Source organism: Hydractinia symbiolongicarpus, chromosome 6 (genome assembly GCF_029227915.1).
Source record: "Hydractinia symbiolongicarpus strain clone_291-10 chromosome 6, HSymV2.1, whole genome shotgun sequence".
NCBI lineage: Eukaryota > Metazoa > Cnidaria > Hydrozoa > Anthoathecata > Hydractiniidae > Hydractinia > Hydractinia symbiolongicarpus.
Window position 1 is genome coordinate 11,087,219 of NC_079880.1, and position 18,691 is coordinate 11,105,909.

At 32.8% G+C, this 18,691-nt stretch overlaps 1 protein-coding gene across 1 annotated transcript; it reads right to left on the reverse strand.

Moving 5' to 3' along the window:
• Positions 1-2,392: 2,392 nt before the first annotated feature.
• On the reverse strand, positions 2,393-4,335 carry LOC130647362 (uncharacterized). Its single transcript, XM_057453195.1, has 3 exons — positions 4,136-4,335; positions 3,596-3,911; positions 2,393-3,333 (listed from the first exon to the last, which is right to left on the reverse strand). Exons 1-3 carry the CDS (start codon positions 4,150-4,152, stop codon positions 3,238-3,240), a joined length of 429 nt encoding a protein of 142 aa, XP_057309178.1. The 5' UTR covers positions 4,153-4,335; the 3' UTR covers positions 2,393-3,237.
• Between the last annotated feature and the right edge of the window lie 14,356 nt (positions 4,336-18,691).

Genomic DNA, 18,691 nt, shown 5'->3' on the forward strand with positions numbered 1-18,691 from the left:
CAGAAGCAAATCTTGTTCCAAAAAATATGTGAGATTCATACGAAAATCTTGCTTAAACTGAATTTTGATACTGGTTGGCGTGTTAGTTTAAAGGATCAAGCAAACACGTGATCTTGGCTTTCCGAAGTAAATAACAGTCGTGTGAATTAAAATTTCGCAACATTATGATATAGGTAAAATTTTGTGTTGATTTTAAAAACAGCGTATAAACAAAAACCCTGGAAACAAAGTTGCCTTGAACCATATCTTCGCAATCTTTGTTGATAATGAAATGTTAAGGTCACCTAATAGGATTTTAACAAAATTTAGCAATGTCTCTACAGAAACAGGATTCAGTAATATGAACAAGATACGAATGAGGCAGCAAACAGAATATTTCCAGTAACGAAAAAGTCTTTTTAAATCTATCTCGTTTAAAATAAAAGATCCTGCGTACGATTCTACTTTAGATTTTCAAAAACTTCGATTGGGTCGACTACCAACACTAAGTTAATAAATTGAACAATTTTTGCACAAGTCGTAACGTGAGAAGTAGTTCACAACAACATTAAATAGGGACTTGTCTTGTTGAACAACTTTTCCAGGATCTTGAGTATTAATCTTTTAATGTTTAGTCCTAATGTTTTAATCCAATTTATATTCCGCAAAATGTGGCGTGCATGGAAACAAGGTGAATCTTGGTAAACACATTTGCGCTCATTTTAAACAATAAGGAAGATGTTTTAAGATATATTTTGCTAAACAACTCTAAAGAAAATATAGATGGAAGCTTTTATGAAATTAAAGGCTGTTTACGATAGAAGAAATGGAAAAGTATCGATAAAATAGTGGCAGGCAACATACTGGGATAATAAACAAGATTTTTCCCGAAAGTAAAGGATTAAGGATACAAGTGCGTTGAAAGTTTTCACAGCCATACGAGCTTCTCATACTAAAACAAGAAGCACAGCAAGTATGAAGAAGTAGGCTACAGTGATATCAGACAGGGTTAGTATTTTTAACATTATTAGAATGTGATTTGATCATCAGGCAATTTATTAAATGGATAATGCAAAATTCCAAAAGCAATACCAGAGATAATTTTAAACCATGGACGTATAAAAGTTTTTTATACTCCATCTTTAGGATTTTCCTGATTCTTTATAAGCATAGGTAACCTTTATTAGTATATTCAGGCTCAGGTAATTATTATTATTGTTATTATTATTATTATTGTTATTATTATTATTATTGTTATTATTATGATTGTTATTATTATTATTATTGTTATTATTATTATTATTATTATTATTATTATTATTATTATTATTATTATTATTATTATTATTATTATTATTGTTCTTTCCGTTATGGGGATTTTAAATGAGACTTTCAATTTGCCTTATGTAATATTATTTTCACTGTATTTTGTTGTCTAATAACAGTCCGTGTACTTTCAGGCGCTTTTAGTGGCGCGTGGCCTTGTGGTTATGGCGTTCGCCGCCTAACAACAAGGTCCGTGGTTCGGTCCACAGCACAGGCATGTTTAGTAAGTGTCTTAACCACAGCTACGGGTCAACCTATGCCATGTGAGGGAGTTTGGGTAGGCTAGCCAGTGTATTCCTAATGTATACATTAGGAAGAGAGGACCCACAATAATAACGGTGTTTCCAACACTGAAGTGGCTTTATAAGTATTCGGAATAATAATAACAATAATAATAATAATAATTAATAATAGTAATAGGGTCCAATAACTCATACGAGTCAATTAAGAATTGATATGGTTGATGCAAACTCGTTTTACTACGTTTAGGTGCAGATCCAAAAAATCGGAAGACACTTTTTACTAGAATCAAGATTTCAAGTATCAGCTATTTTTATTATTATTATTATTATTTACTTATGATAGACTCTTCGTTTCCTAATAGTACTGTTATCGAAGAGGATCTTGCAAAAGAGGGCCTAGTGCATTTGAAGAACCCATTTGTGCTGCCAAAGGCGTGCCAGCACAACAGCCGCTTGACTATGGAACCGCCTTATATTCCCATGCTGAATGTTAAGCAGAAGGGATCGATTCACACTTTTATAGTCTGGCATAACTTGACTGAGGTTTGAACTACCGTACTGGAGGCAAACACTTCATCGCAAATTCACCAGTCGGTACTATTTGGACTCCATATTTAACCAGAAAAATTATAACAAATTAAATAGCAATGAGGAAACCATAAAGCTTTAAGAAATAGTTATCTTTCCACAAAAGGCACCTATATTGAGCTTTGGGAATGGACACATATATTAAATATACAACTTCATCTATAGGTTGTTAATTATATATGAGTTACTCTCTTCCATTATTTAGGCGCAGCAGAATCTATTTGTCAAGTGACGTAGACAAGGAAAGGAGCAGAAACGACATTTTTTGTTCATTACGTATTATTATTGTGCATTATATACGTACCAATAAAAAATTAAGGAAAAAAACCCTATATTCAAAATTAATCGTCTTTCGAAATACTTTTTAAATGCAATGATATTTAATCCGATATATCATCTAAGCTTCTTCTGCATTTGGAACTTTCTGTGGGAAGCAAGTATTTCACTAACATACGCAAATTGAAAAAATCCTTTTTTATTCCCAGAAAACATTAACAGTGGAAGGAAATAATTATTTTGGAATTAATTAGCCAACAGTAGATCACAAAACAAATTTAGTGGAGATGATAAACTTGTAAGAAAAAAACAAAAAATAAATTCGGAAAGACAAACAGAAAAGATTTGGGTCTTTGTTTTTAGGTAGACGAAAACAGAAACCCATTGGGTTTGAAAACAATCTTATAATAATAAACACGTAAATGAGAATCGTAAGCCAAAAACTTTAGATAAAGCATGAGATAGAAAATAATGCGAAGCAACACTTTATCGTTAGTTCGCGCGCATTTATTCGCGCGATTTCAAAGTATTCTTTTTATTACTTGAGATCTTTCGAAAATTCACAAACGCTTAAAACAACACCGCAGCTTGTTTGTTTTAAGTTGCACACACTAATTAGTAAAAAGACTCCAAAACATCTTAGCTACTTGAAGCCTTCCTTCTTTTCACCTAAATTTTATTGTGTAGATTTTCTTAGTGCTACTTCCTAAAAGTGTTCGCGTGATATTTGAGTTTTGATTACTTTTATACAGTTAAGATAAAATCACATTCAATAAGATGTCATTATTTTGACCATTAGTCGTTATAATGCACATCTAATGATCGCCTACAGAGATGTGCAGTTGTATCCAGGTTCGTCGCATATATCTTCACAATAAAGATCAGGACTGCATGGCGAGATGCTGGAGCAAACATCGCCAACCTTAAATAAGATAAGAATATGCTTGATATCTCAAAATTGACAAAAATACCCAAACACTTAAAGGCGAAGAATCTTGTGCTATCCTAAAGGATTCTTCATCACCGTTCTCGTCAGTACACTACCTTTGTATTGCTCAGTTTCATGGACAGTTATTAATAGCAGCTCGTTGTATATATGTACATAAAAACTGGAGATCTTATACAGCATAAATATTCAGAAAATAAAATACAAAAAAATAAAAATTAAGAAAAATAGCGCCTACGTTTGTGTTATATACGTCAGTTTCATAGTGCGTCCAACCAGGAGAGTAATGCAGATTAGAGCCAAAATCAATATGTTCACGATCCAACAAGTCACACATTTTTTCTTTACTGTTATAATTGATAGATTGACATTTTTCATTCAGAATACATTTTTTCACGCAATCAAGATCATCTTCAGCGTCAGTTGTGTTGATCAGGTGTATCATTGTTCGACCGCTCTTCACAATTGAAAGGTCAGCGTAAAATGAACAGGAAAGGCGTAAGATTTTTGTTATACCCGTGTGGGTCCAAAATAAAATTAAAGTGAAAATCAATCTAGAAAATAAAAATTTATTTTATATAATCACAAAAAATATCTAACTTTAATGAAAAACTCTCATGTAATGAAAGGTGGAATCACTGTTTTAAAAGAATGACTTTTATGTTGTTTCATAGCTTACATAATAAAATGGATACAACCACATATAACATTTAAACTAAGCTGTAAAAATATAAAAAGGTTAGGGAAAAATGCATCTTTCAGTGGAGTTAAAATATACCTGGCATTTACATCCATGTTTTGTCCTTTATGTACACGTCGTTTCTCTTTAACTGCAAGCTTAGTAAAGGGAGCGAAACATTAAGTCTTGTGTATTCGATATTCAAATCATTGAAAGAAGAATTTTTCATTTGGCCTTTCATGACAACCGAAGTATTAGCATTCGATTGTCTGACGTCACGTCGATAAAACGTGCGCCAGTTTCAACTTGTTCTCGATTCATACTGCTATGTTGAATTTTTTAAAAATAAACTATGAATTCGACTTCATAGTATTAATAGGAATGATCAGTATGTTATTATAAATTTATAATATTGTTAAAGTTAAAGCGTAAATTTTTTATATTAGAAAAGATAACGAAAGGACTACATGAAATATTAAACATGTGGTTTCTATTTAAAAAAAGTGCAATTTTCAACCAAATGCTGCACCAGCAATTATTGTTTCAGGGAAATGCTAAACAAATTTTATGCTTTTTAGAGTTTTTATCTACCATGATTTTTCTTAACTTCAAGAGAAAAAAAGTCAGAGGGCCTCTTAATATCACATTAAGAGGCCCTCTGACTTCTTGAAGTTAAGAGCGTGCGAGGGTTCGTTTTTTAAAAAAAAAAATGTTTTCAGGCCAAAAATATCAGTATCAATACTTTCAGAATTTAAAAATCTATTTTTGATAGCAATTCTACGCGAATATTTTAACAAAAAATTCTGTGGAAAGCTACCAAGTCAGAGGAACACAGACAGTACACGTAATGGCCGATAATATGTTGATGTTTCTGAAGTTTTCTATTTTCTATTTTAGACTACATGATATTTTCCGCCAAAGTGAGATTCAAAAAATACAAAAAGAATGTCTTGGCTGCCAGCTATCAAACCAGTGTTTGGATCCTATTAACACACCACTACTTATGTAACGTGTTTGTTTAATAAATAAAACACTTGAATCCCAGAAACATTCGCGAAAGGTGTCGTAAATTTCGGACTTTAATACTTGACCGTGAAAATTTTCTAAATTGTCGATTCGTGAAGGTATATCAATATATTTTTTTTTTATTTAAAAAAAGTTTGGTTAAAAATTGTTTAACTTTTTAAGTCGAGAAATTTCTCTCAAAACTTGGAAATATAATTCTCATAGTATTAAGGCGACGGTGCTTTAACCGTACTATCCTAAAAAAGAACAACAGTTCATGAGATGACTTTTCAGCATTTCTATCATTCAGAATACAGGCTGGCTCATCTGTATGACCACACAAAAAAAGAATTCATTGCATGGCTTATTTATGACCATAGAGTAAAAACAAAAGAGTATTCATCCTCTGTGAGGCATTCGCTTCAAACATAAAATTCTTTTCCCAACAAGCAATTCAAAAACGAAAAATAATAATTTATCTTTCCAGTTTAAGATATCGTGAAAATGTTTTTCCAAATTGTAGATTCGCGAAAGTTAATCTAAATAAATTCACGAAAGTTTTACGCAAACTGTTTTTAAATATCACTGCGCATATGTGCTGGGCGTTTGTGATTTACCGCGCCTTAGGTTTTTCTTCCTTTAGTCATTTTCCTTTCTTAGAGTACGTAAAAGTGTAAACCAAAAATGTTTGAATAAAAAAACAAGCGTATTTTATCATTTTTAGAGTTTCTCAATATAGTTAGTAAGCGGTTTGTAAAATCACGGAACAATTTTTTAAACATGTTTGTAAAAATGTAAAACTAAATATATCACGCGATCGCATTAAAAACAAAAAAGGGAAATTAGAAAATGGAAAGAAAACACCTGCCGAGTGACGTTGTTACAACGAAAAAATGGTGTTAAGCTTTCCAAGAACGGATGATACGTTTTCTTATTGACTTATTTAAATGTTTTTTTTTTCTAACAGCAAAGAGTAACGTAGGTAACACACAAAAGAAAGGAATATGTTATCTCTTTTATTGTATTGTATGAACTTTTTGTGTGAGTTTTCATTACAATGGAAAAATGATATATAATCTGGTTCATAAACAAAAAAAATAGATAAAAAAAAGGTAAAACAAAAGAAAAACGAAGCAAAAAAAGTTAACGTTACTGTTTCAGAAATAAATAAATAAACAACAGCATAAATTGAGCTTTCTTTTCTTTTGAAAATGAATACCACGAACAAAACTTTAGCATGGACAGCATCTAGATTAATATTACTTTGGCCTCAAGAAATTTTTATTGTGGACGGAGGAGTAATAATTATATCCAACTTTTTAGTAATCGTTCTAATAACAAGTAGAAGTAGATTGCGAAAAAGATTAGGCAACATATTCTTGGTCAAATTATTGTTATCACATATTGTAGAAGTTTGTATAGCAATCTACATTGCAGGAACTTTTAACGAGAACCACAAAAAAAAAGATTCGCTGACTTCACAGATGAGAATTGCCGTGATTTCGACTGATACGTTGCTCAGTTGCCTTAATAACCTTCCAGTAACCGGAGACCGATTTATTGCCATTAAATGGCCATCTATATTATAATGCCCGTATACGTCTGTCTGTCACGCAAAATGGTAGCTTAGCTGCGCAATAGCGAGAAGCACGCTATTGCGCACCCGTGGATTTTCCACGGGCTAACGACTATTATATATACAGAAAGCTTTATACACTCAAAGCTGGTGGAATATGTGCAATATTGTGGTTATTTATCATTGTGTATTTTGTCGTTATTCTGAATTTCAAGATACTTACACCAAATGAAGGTAACTATTTCTCTAGAGTTCTCATAACAATTACGATCACAATATGGCTCACTGCGAATACACTGATATATAAAGTGGTGCGATGACATACAAATGCTATAAAAACAACCTACGTTGAATCTGGTTTGGCTGTAATCACCAGAGTGAATGAGAAAATGTCCACGCGTGATACAAGCTATGGTGAATGTAGTGATGAGTCACCTTCGGTTGCTTTAAAACAAAAACGTAATTACAACCTCGAAGATACGAGACAAAGAGCAAATACAAATAGTCGGACGAGGGCAGAGGAACGTTGTATACGCTCTGCATACATTTGCGCAGGAATTGTGTTATCATACATGGTTAGCTTTATGCCTCACATGATTCACGACATTAGCAAGTTGTTAAAGCTGCAGTCAGGGGTGTGTACCGGCAATTTGTCAGCGAAGATTACAATATTTATAGCATTTTGCAATTCTATTGTGGATCCAATTATTTATACCTCATTGAGGAGTTTAAAAAGGAATGGAAAATGTGTTTTAGAATGTCAACATTTCGTAAAAACTTCGTTAAAATTAACCATTCGTAAGTGACAACTGGCTTAACATGCACCATTAAGTTTTCTGCGATATTCCGTATTTGTTTTACGTTTACCAGAAATGTAACGTCAAATTGTACTTTTCCACTTTGTACAAATATCATAAATAAACAAATAAGTAAATTGTGCAATAACAAAAAAGCAAGCTTTATTGATGAACTAGTCTACTAACTCTTTTTGTTGAGATCTGTAGAGGTCACATCCTCCTAAAGGTCTATATGCAATCCTACAATTTTTCTTTTTTTACAAGTCTAGACTCAAGAATTAAGGTAGGGTGCGATTATATAAGGCAAGGTAAAAGATGACTCAGCTTATTTTTCCAGGAAATGTCCATAGCTTTCCTTAATAAACAATGCGTGTTACTCATGATAACAACAATTGCCCTTAAGAAAAGCAATATCGTAAAGAGAGGTGAGCAAACGCAGGCTACCTCTGTTTATAAGGAAAATGTAATGTAACATTTTATACCATCATAAAATTATATTTCTCTTTAATATTACCCGTTGCCTGTTTATTTGTTGGCACAAAACTTATAATAATCAGAAAAAGTCGAGAAAATGTCAGGTTATTTTAACCGAACCTTGCCCACGTATTTGAATTGCGCGCGTCTAGCTCCAAAAAGAGAATGTGGTCTTGCGTAAGTTTTCCTCAAAATCTGGCCGTTTAGTAAATAAACCAATCGGATGCGGCATGTATTTCATTCAATCAGGAAAACGTTTTTCGGGCGCCGTTGTTGTTGCCAAACTTTTAAACTTTTAAAATAGGAATAAATAGGAATGAGGAACTCTACGGAGGAAATATTTATATTTTTCCTGGTATTTTAAAATAACGGAAAAATCGAGGAAGGAATTTTAAATAAAAAAAGCAATCACGTAAAAATAAAGCTATTTGGATTCCGTTGCCAATTTTCTTAACGTTGCTACAAAAGACTTTTCAAACAGCCTTAAATTTGGCGAGGGGATTCAAACAGCTCTATCGCTTAAGTTTTTACGTTATTTTGTGCTTCATGATACTTTTAAGAATACTTTATGTGTTCTCAAAAGATTGCAGCTTTTTGAAGCTATATACTTTTCGAGCTTTTCGCATTTCTGTTTACAATGTTGCTTACTCTTAAAGCATTTCTGCTATGGTTTTACTAGCACAACAGGAGTGCATAAACAGATTTTTAGCATAACTAGTATAATGTATCTCCTCAAAAACAAAACAAAAATGATTTTGCTGTTGCTGGTACCAGAAAGGGGACTGGACTTGCTAAACGTGAAAAGAAATTAAGAGCTAGCCTAACTTTAAAACGAGCCCAGCAACGAAGAGAAGAGGAAGTTGCTCGACCACAAGAAAGACGTGCAAAGGAAAATACTGAATTAGCTAATGTACCTTAACATGCAGATTCACGTTGCCATGTGAATAGTATGCAAGCAAATCTTTTACGTCATCGAGTAGCTAGGTCTACAAATTTAGTAGTTTAGCTAAAAGTAACAATGTCTTAACTGCTACGCATTCTTCAGATCGGTTCAATACTTTTTATTAGCTTTGTAGACCGGTTAAATTTGATACAGAGAAAGCAAGAAAACCCTAATGTTCGACAACCGCGTGGTTTAAAAAAGGTGAAAATCTGACGTTCGACGTAACGATGAATTGCCTTGACGGTACCGAAAACCTAACCGGAATTTATATGTTAAACACAGTTACTATATGATCAACGCCAGCAAGGTAGTTTATACCGGCATGGCGGACTGGCCATTATAGACATTTCGTGAATTTTATGTTCTTCAAAGCTGTTACTTTATCATCTATTTTCAAATTCAGTTTAACTAAATTAGCATGCGTGTAAATTAATAATTCCATTGACCTTTGGGAAGTTCTGTTTTAATTGTGGCATTGTTGTTTCGGTAAAACGCTTCTTAACTTTTGATTTCTTTTATGTGACTCGCTTTTAAGCAAAGATCAAATATTATTTGTTTACAGGATAGATTTTGAAAATTTCACACTTTATTAAATTTTTGGTAAGGATTTTAAATATTTTGTCCATTTTCTATCAACAAATTTATAAAAAAAACTGCGGCACAGGGAATAAATAAAAAAGTTCGGGAAGTATGTATTAAAAAAGGTTAATTGTCACAAAATGGAGTAAATCCTAATAGAGGTAATTCTTTTAAGCAATAATATATCTGACCATTACAACTTAACAGTAACGGACCATACTGTATAAATCCTCACAGTATGTCGCTTTACGCCAATGCACATTCCAATCATCCTGTCAAAGTTCTAAAAGAAATCCCCATGATGATTAACTAACTGTGGTAGCAGACCTTAAATGCGATAAAGAGATATACAAAAAAGGGAAACCAATTCATTGCAAATCGTTAAAATTTGCTGAAAGGGATAAGTCATCAAGGTTGTTTATAGCTCCTATGTAAAAAAAAAGCTAAAGAGGATTACTTGCTAATTACTTATAAGGATTACTTGCTAATTACTTTCTCTAACATTCTTCTATATTCCTAAATAAAAGTCTAAATTGTCGTTGTTTTGATAGACAAACTGACAAAGCTGAACAAGATGAGTCATCGAGGCTGCTTATAGCCATGTGAAACTAAAGAGGATTAACGTCCTTAAAAAGTAATTTAATCTTTAAATTTTCTTGCAGAGCTGATACTAAGAGATCTTTAAGCGCTGGCAAAAATAAAGGCAAGTCAGTTTTATACTGTTATACTGCTTAAGGTCATTCATAGTGCGTTCAATACGGATAATGAAACACTAAAGAAGAACATTCTAATATTTTCTTTCCATCAGAAATTTACTACCATGAAATTTACTACCACAAAACTGGTAAGACATGCTTTGTTTTATAATGAGGCCATTAACTTAGGTTACCTTGTGGCAGAACATTGGAAGATTATCATCGTTTCATTCTCTAAAATGCTTACCAGTATATAGTTGCAACTACTCGCCGCCCCTTGTTTATCATGATGCGACAGTTGTTCTTTCAAAGCTGATGCATATTCACGCCTTGTTTTCCAAAGCAATAATTAGCCCAAACATAAGCCTTGACCCCAGGGCTGGTGTTCTTTTTTATATCGGAAAACCATGGGGTCGAGGATGCACCAACACATAAAGTGCACAATGAAAGGATACACAGTGCGTTTAATCTGATCACGTGTGCATATCCTACCTTCGCAAGCTTCTATGCCAGATTAAAATCTGCAAGTAACATGCACGTTCGATTTTGTTTCTAGTGGTTTTTTTTTAAAAAGCAGCAGACAGTCAACAATTATTAGAATCCGGAAAGAATGACACAAAACATTTCCGGTTAAGTTTTTTAAAGAACTATTTTATACAGCATTATTATATACAGTCAAATATGGCTGAATTTCTTGCTACATTTTACCTCACTATAAATTAGATTACATTTATACTGTTTTGTATGCACAAACAGTATAAATATAGCTTTCATAATATTTAAAATGCAGTTTGTGAAGCAATTAATATAAAACTTTATATTTATTTAAAAAAGTGATTAAAAAATCCCAGTCAAAAATAAGAGTTTAGGACAATTAACATTTTGTTCAAGCGTATGCATAAAAAAATGTAAAAGGCTTACATACATTAAGAACTAAAATTTCGGCTAATAAACTCCCGGACACAATTTTTTATTTCAGCGGAGTTTTTATTAATTTTCTAATTGCCCTATATATAATTTTTATGCACTGGTCCTTTTTTAAAAAATTAGAAAAACCAAAATTTTCGGAAAACAGAACTTTCGGCAGACACAAACTTCGGACGGTACATTTTCGGACAAAAAGAAATCCGAAAGTTTTTCCGTTTAAAAATTTAGGTTTTTACTGCATATCAAACAACATAAAAATATAAAAAATCAGGCCAACGGTTACCATAATGGCAGACCTGCAGCTTTAACATTTTAAAATCAAATCTATAGGTTGAAATATTTTAAGGCATAATCCATAAAATCTGCTAATAAAATACTAATATATGCATCAGTTCATGTTAACGGTAACACGTTTTTCTGCAACTTTAAGCCAAAAAACCTTGTGGTTTACTGGTCGTAAAGTATCAGAAGGAATTTTCCTTTAATCATTTACAAGTATGTCCTTTATTTTTCCAGTTAGGATCTCCAAGAAACTTGTCTTTTTTGCCCTAAAAAATATAATTGGTCAAATAAGGAATCCAAAAATGAAGTTATAGTATAAGGAATAATCAGTCACATGCCTGTAAAATCGTTCATCTTATACTCCCTTGTACGCTTTGCTTTCGATTTACCCCTTTCCTGAGTGTACAGATCACGCCTTCCCAAAAATTAATTATAACATGTTACTTGAAAAATAGACAATTGGTAACTACGGCAGGTGTGAGGTGTTAAAGTTGAAATAAGCAACACATTTTTTGCAGACAAGATACACAAAAACACTGCATTTTCTTTACAGCGTAGATATGTACGCCCTTTGAAGACCCCATTCCCCTTGTACACTTTGATACACTTTTCGACCACCTCTCCACCTCCTCTTTCTTTGAGCATGCTAGCTACACTACTTTTTGTGAATGACACCATAAACCTCTTGTTGTTATAAAGCTAAATTCACTGTGAAAAATTTACCAGCACAAATGGACGTTGTTTGTCATGGGTGGGTGCGTGGTTTCGTGAAGAAAGTTAGGAACAACTTTAGAATTTATTCAGAAAAATCTTGGTTATCATATAAACGCTGCAACGCAGATATCCACTTTTAAAAGAATGAAAATCTCCGGGAATCATATAAAAGCTGAAACGCAGATAGCTACTCACGTTTAAAAGAACGAATTTTCACATGTACTCGGTGAGTGAGTGCGTATCTGGGTTGCAGATTTTAGTCTAATAAATTTATGTGCACATTTTCTAAAGTTTAACCGAACGTCAGTTGAACATTTTGAAAAATTCCCTCTCTTTTAAAAATCCTAACTTATATTATATACACATGTTTTGCACAGCTGTACTTTACAGGACTTTACGGAACTTCACAAAAAGAAAAAAAATTAAAATCTGGATAGTTTGCAGCTACTAACTTGGATAGTTTGCAGCTACTTATATTACATAGACATATACATAGCAGCAGGGTGTGGCTAGGCTTAGCAGTGTTTAATTAATGAGGCCAGTATGGAAATTGATCTAGCTAGCCATTAACATCATCAACAAAGTATTTTTCACAGCTAGCTATGTAATACAAGATTGTATAAAGTTGTCATCAGTAAAATAAATACTCTTCAAGATCACTGTCATCATCATTGCATCAGTGTCAGTTACAGTGATACTCACTCAAACCTTTGTATGTTCACCGCCATGACAGATTGATATCACAAACCCAGTTTTTAGGTACAGGTTCACAATTAATTATTCCGAAGTTTTATTGGTTTATTTTAAAGTTTTTAAAGCTTTTTTTTTAAAGCTATTTCAAAGCTGTGCTACTTCAACGCTGTACCACTTAAGTGGTTTGTTTACACGAAATCAAGTAGCACAGCACTAAACGCAAGACTTCGCTTAGCAAAAAATCCTTTTTATTCACGCCTGGCGGACTAAAAGACCGCTCCTTATGGGGCGGCAATTAATATACTCAAACACTTAGAATTTTAGCATGATGTATGTTTTGTACTCTGTGCATTTTTTACCTCCTGTTGGGGCAACATTATAAAACTCAAAGTTGCCGTTAGTTAGTTTGCTTGCACTGCTGCCTAAAGAAATTATTTTTTAAGAAATATAAAAGCAAAAAGGTTGTGATGTTTTATTTTATAAGGATCAAGGTAAGCAAAAGAGGAAAGGTAGTAACATTTACAAATATTGTAGCACTTACTGTTTCGAAAAATATCAACCTACATTTCAGGGTAGCCATCAAGATTTTCAAATGAAATTCCAGGAGTTTTCTAGGAATTTGGAACATACTTAGGCATTTTTCCAGGAAAAATCAAAATTTTCCAGGATATTTTTGCTCTCAAAAAAACATTTTTTCATTAGAACTGATTTTGATAACACATTTCTACGTAAATGAAAAAGGTTTACAATACAGCAAGCTGCACTGAAGTATCTTGTCTACAGGGACGGTGGTTGTCAAAACTGGGATTAGACTCCCAGAAGAAGGTGCTGAATACACTTTCTTGCTTCTTACAAGCATGAGTACTGTCCAAAACTTGGACCTAAAACTATTCTTTAAGAAAATCGTAAAGAGAAAAAACAATCCTTCTATCACAAACAATACGACACAAGACAGAGCTAGCAACATAAACGGACTATAAGTCGAACAAATGAAACAAAATTGATGGGACAAACAAAAATATGAACCAATGTTGAATGTTATGTTTTTAGCAGCAACGATAAAAATTCTCTAACAAAGAAGTTACCATTTACTCTTTTAGCACAATAACCATCATCATAATCAAAGTCAAATTTTTGTCATTTAGGTGCTCAAACAAAACAAAATAATGAACATAATACAACTCAAGTATTGTCTATATAAATCATATTATATATTGTAACTTTTTGTGCTCTTCTTCAAGGGTTTCTATTTGTTTACACACTACTTCCAGCTTCTTTTCTTTTGCTTTCATGCTGTATACAAAGGAAGTTGACTTTGTGACACAAGCCATGTCTTTTTTTTTTTTAGTCAATATGGTTTCACTTATCAATCCTTCTTACTCGATTCTATCGAGTCGAGTAATGAGATTTTTAAGTACTTGGCGGCTTGCAAAAAGTAAGATCATTTGAAAATATTGTTACAAACAAAATGATTTGACATATTATATGTATTGTATATTGTACTAGTGAAATATTCCAGGACAGTTATCAAAAAACCTTGTTTTTCAAGGATTGTTGACCATAAGGAGTGTTTTTCCAGGTCTACAAGGACACCCTTCCATTTTCCAGGATATTCCAGGATTTTTCAGATGTTGGCCACCCTACATATACCTCTCAGAAGGCTATTATGGGGAAGACACTGACAACTGACATGTCGTAATATTAACTACCAGACAATTTTACGCATGTAGAAAAGGTTTTTCCTACCGTAAGTACTAGAAGTTTAAGCGTACCTAGCTACTGTTACATTAAAGATAATTAATTATGATGAGATCAAAAAAAGCTCAGAAATACTTTCAATTATGGACACGCTATAAAAGAGCATGTTGATTGTAAAAAGTGCAGTGGAGAAAAAAAAATAAAAAGAGATTTCGACAAAGGTTGAGAACGAGATTAGCGTTGAAATGTTGGGACAAAAGTGCAGTTCCCGAAATTCCGTTTAAATTTTTTTTACCATAAAATAATTTTCAAATAAATGTTGCCTTTACGTTAGCTTTTCGTATTATTGGCAGCGATAGAACAGCTGCTGCGAAATTGCTTTCGATCATAAACCTCGAAACTCCTGTGTGTTGCTCTTTCTTTTACGTTTTCTAAATCCACATTTGCAATACTTGGTGGTCGACAAGGGCAATTCAAAAAAATCAAATTCAGAAAAAAATCTTCAAATCGAAAAAAAAATATTCAAATCAAGAAAACAAAAACAAATCAAGAATATTCAAATCAAGAAAAAAAAGAAGATGATTTACAAGGAGGTAACCAGGTACCGTAAAGATGAACTCAACATTTTTGGTCTTTGGTAACAAAATAGAGGTTTTATTGCTCTAAAGAAAATGCCTCTAGAAGCATAATTCTCCCTTTTTTTCAAGGAAATAATAATAAAGAGACGTGCTAACGTACAAAAAAAACAGAAAAAAATTTGTTCACAAATTTTTAAATAAAAAACGAATGAGGCGCTTCTGTAAAAAAATATGGCCAGGCATTGCTGCTATGGTAATGCTGAACTGATTAAAACATCTTGCGCAATAAAATAATAAAATAGTGGGGAGTTTAAGTGAAAAACAAAAATAAATTCGCGAAACTAAAATGTCTGATGTAAAAAAAAAAAAAAAAAACAGGAAGAGAATAGGAGTAACTACATCGCAATGCATATAGACCTAGTCTTTCCAGACAAAACTTTGAAGACAGAGGCTTATATTTGCTCCACTTAATCTGTAAAGCGTATATCTATTCAAGAGGTATTGGTTTAGCTATTGTCTCAAATAGGACAATGGCTGTGCTTTGTAGTTCGTATTTTGTATTTAAATTTGTAATTTGTTGCCACGTTATTTTTAGAAAGAAGGCGTTGATTCACAAAAGCAACTTCAGTCAGTTACCAAGTACTGGGAGAAGCCAAAAATAAAAAAAAAGTTCCTAATATTACACAGGTAAATGTAAAAAAGATGGTTTGGAGTTCATGGTGGCCATGTTTTAACAGCCATGATATAAATAAATGCCATCAATATCATGGTGGAGTGAATGAATTGTACAGAATTGTGCACAAGCTGAAAATGCTATGGAGTAATTAAATCGTAGGCTATTTAACATTCTTGCCGATAGAGAATCAAATCAAGAAAGACGCAACAAACTATATAAAAAAGTTGCTTGTTTTTAAAATAGGTATTAAAAGCTTTACAATTATCTTCGCCAAACAAAAACTACAATGTTCTTCTGTTGCTGAATCAGTTTAAAAAGCCAAATAAAGTCTTCACGTTTTTTTCCCTTTTTTTCCCTATCTCCCCTCACATATAGTATTTTAGTAAACTGACAATTGATGTGGCGAAAATAGGTAGTAGTTGTTCCACGAGCCTTGTGCTTAAGGTCTTGTAGGTGTACAAATTGATACTGTAATATACATCAGCTACCGTATATGTAAGTATATCGGTTATTTTGGGTTTTACCGCAGCTATTAATCTAAATAATCAAATAACGCCAATATTATAATGCCTGACTTTGGAATATTTTTATGTCTAAACAGAGTCATGCAAAGTTCGTCGATATTACACTGCCTTATATATGGTTGTTATTCCTACCTAAAGTAGACCAAATTTATCAAGAGTAAAATGCCTTGCTTTGAGTGATCTTATTCTTAAACTTAGACAGTTCAAAATCTACTTTTAGCAGTTTTAATTCTCATCACAGTCAGGCCAAATGTATCGCACCGCTTTGGTATCTATATATGCCATATTTCAAACAATCTTTAGCTCAAATAGATAGATCTGTATCTATTCAAGAAATTTTAAAGAGGAGTTATTTCCGTGAAGGGAACACGATCAAAGAAAAATTAAATTAAAACAAATTTAGGCAACAAATTTGAGAGACACACAAAAGTAGTAAAACTTTACTGTCAATTACACTTTCTTGTTATTGTCGGATAAATATAAATGGCACAAGGACGATTTCACCTTGGATGGAATGTGGAGAATTATAGACATTTGCTGTGCAAAAAATGTGGATAGAATTTATGACATGCAGAAAAGACAAAATGTTCTGTCAAACATAAAATATGTTCATTTTTTTTGACAGAAGACAATTACTATATGCAGGGAAAAAAGTAATTGATTCGTAAGAGGAGGACGTGTTTTCAAGTGGTTAAGAGAAACTGGTTAAATTGTGATTTTCAACGGAGAACATCGAGAGAAGAAGGCTATATTCCTTAATAATGGTACACAGAAGTTATTTTCCGCAAATATTAACGAAGTGAAATGGGCTAACAACGAAGATCTCGCGTCAAAATACTTATGATTTAAAACTTTCTTGAATCATTTCATGTAAACATATTTCTTATGAGAACATGGTTCAAACGTGTGATTTATGCAAAAGGCAATTTGAAAGTCTCCGAGGACTGAACATACACCGTGGCTCATGTAAAAGGAAAGAGTTAATGTACATAAGACGTGTTAATGGATTGCTTAACGACTCTTATAACACAAATGATGATGAGGAAATAGAAACCACCACTGCTCTGCTAGAAGCCGACGTTTTACACATCAGACACGAAGACGTTATTCAACCATATCTACCCTTATATACACCGGAAAACCTAGCACGGGATGTTAATTTAAACGGTATACCAGCAGACGTTTATGAAACTCAGCTAAATAACGCATACAACGAGATCATTAAATGGCGTAAAAATCTTTTCATGCTCCCGTCTGGAAAAGCTGGGAAGGTTTTCATACGCGAATTGTCCTATTGGCTAGACCAATTTAACAGAGACACGAAGTTAAAACCCGTTTCCATTAAAACGTTCATGGTCTTGCCTAGTCTGCTTCTTCAATATTTCTTTCCATATTTATTTTTGTTGTTTGTTTGTTCTAATAGCTGGCACACTTTAGGCATCAAGTCCCCAACAGTCCTCTCTTTTTCGTTCTCGCAGCTATCTCCTTCTCGAATCTTTTTAGTCTACATCATCTTCACGAAAAATTTTTAACTCGTTTTTATATAATATATAAATAATTTTATTACTTTTATTTTTTTACATGACGTTTGTTAACATTTTTGTACATTTATTGAGCTGAAATATAACCGTTATTATTTGTATTACACTTTCTTTCCTCCTTTGGAATTTGTTATATAGGAGCTTTAGAACACTCAATGGCGTTTTGATGCAATAAGGCCAAGGTTGATTAACAATGAAGAGAAGCTACTCTTGAATATAATATACACGTATGATATTCGCCCGTCATGATCGGAGGTCTGATCGGAGTGAAACATTCTCTATTTGGAATGAACAAACCGACGTGCAATGATATAAACAATGTTAAAAGTAACTCACAGCAGCAGAATTGTGAATCCGGAAAACTTTATTGGGCTAGGGTTAAAAGTGCTATAGTCAATCCTGTTGCTATACTTCTTGCTTGGTCTTGACAGACTAATAAGTGTTTTAAATTTTTGTTTTATATTGTTTATTGCTCTACATAAAGTAAATTTAATAATACCTGACATTAAGTAGCCGCCCTACTTTACGATATTAACATTATTATTCGAAAATGTATACAGAGTAGTTGCTCCACACTGCATTTAATCTCAATTTTATGTATCACTGTAACTCAAAGGACATACATACATAATTATTGCCTACGCAGTTTCCCTCAAATACCACTCTCAACAGTGATAATGGCACTTTCTAAACACACAGCGAAACTTCAATCACTCATGAGCACAGCGTTACAAATTATCCTTTCGTGTTTCCGTATTCTTTTTGCAGAGTAAAGGAAATAAATATGGTAAATAAAAGCATATTACAACAAGCAAAAAACAATATACAGTAAGAATAGTAACATCTAAAAGTCAAGTAGAAATGTTTACCAAAATGTATAATACGAAACCTTACAATCCAATAAGGCATGATGCGTATTGTTGTTAATTTTCAACGCAGTTACCATCTGTTTA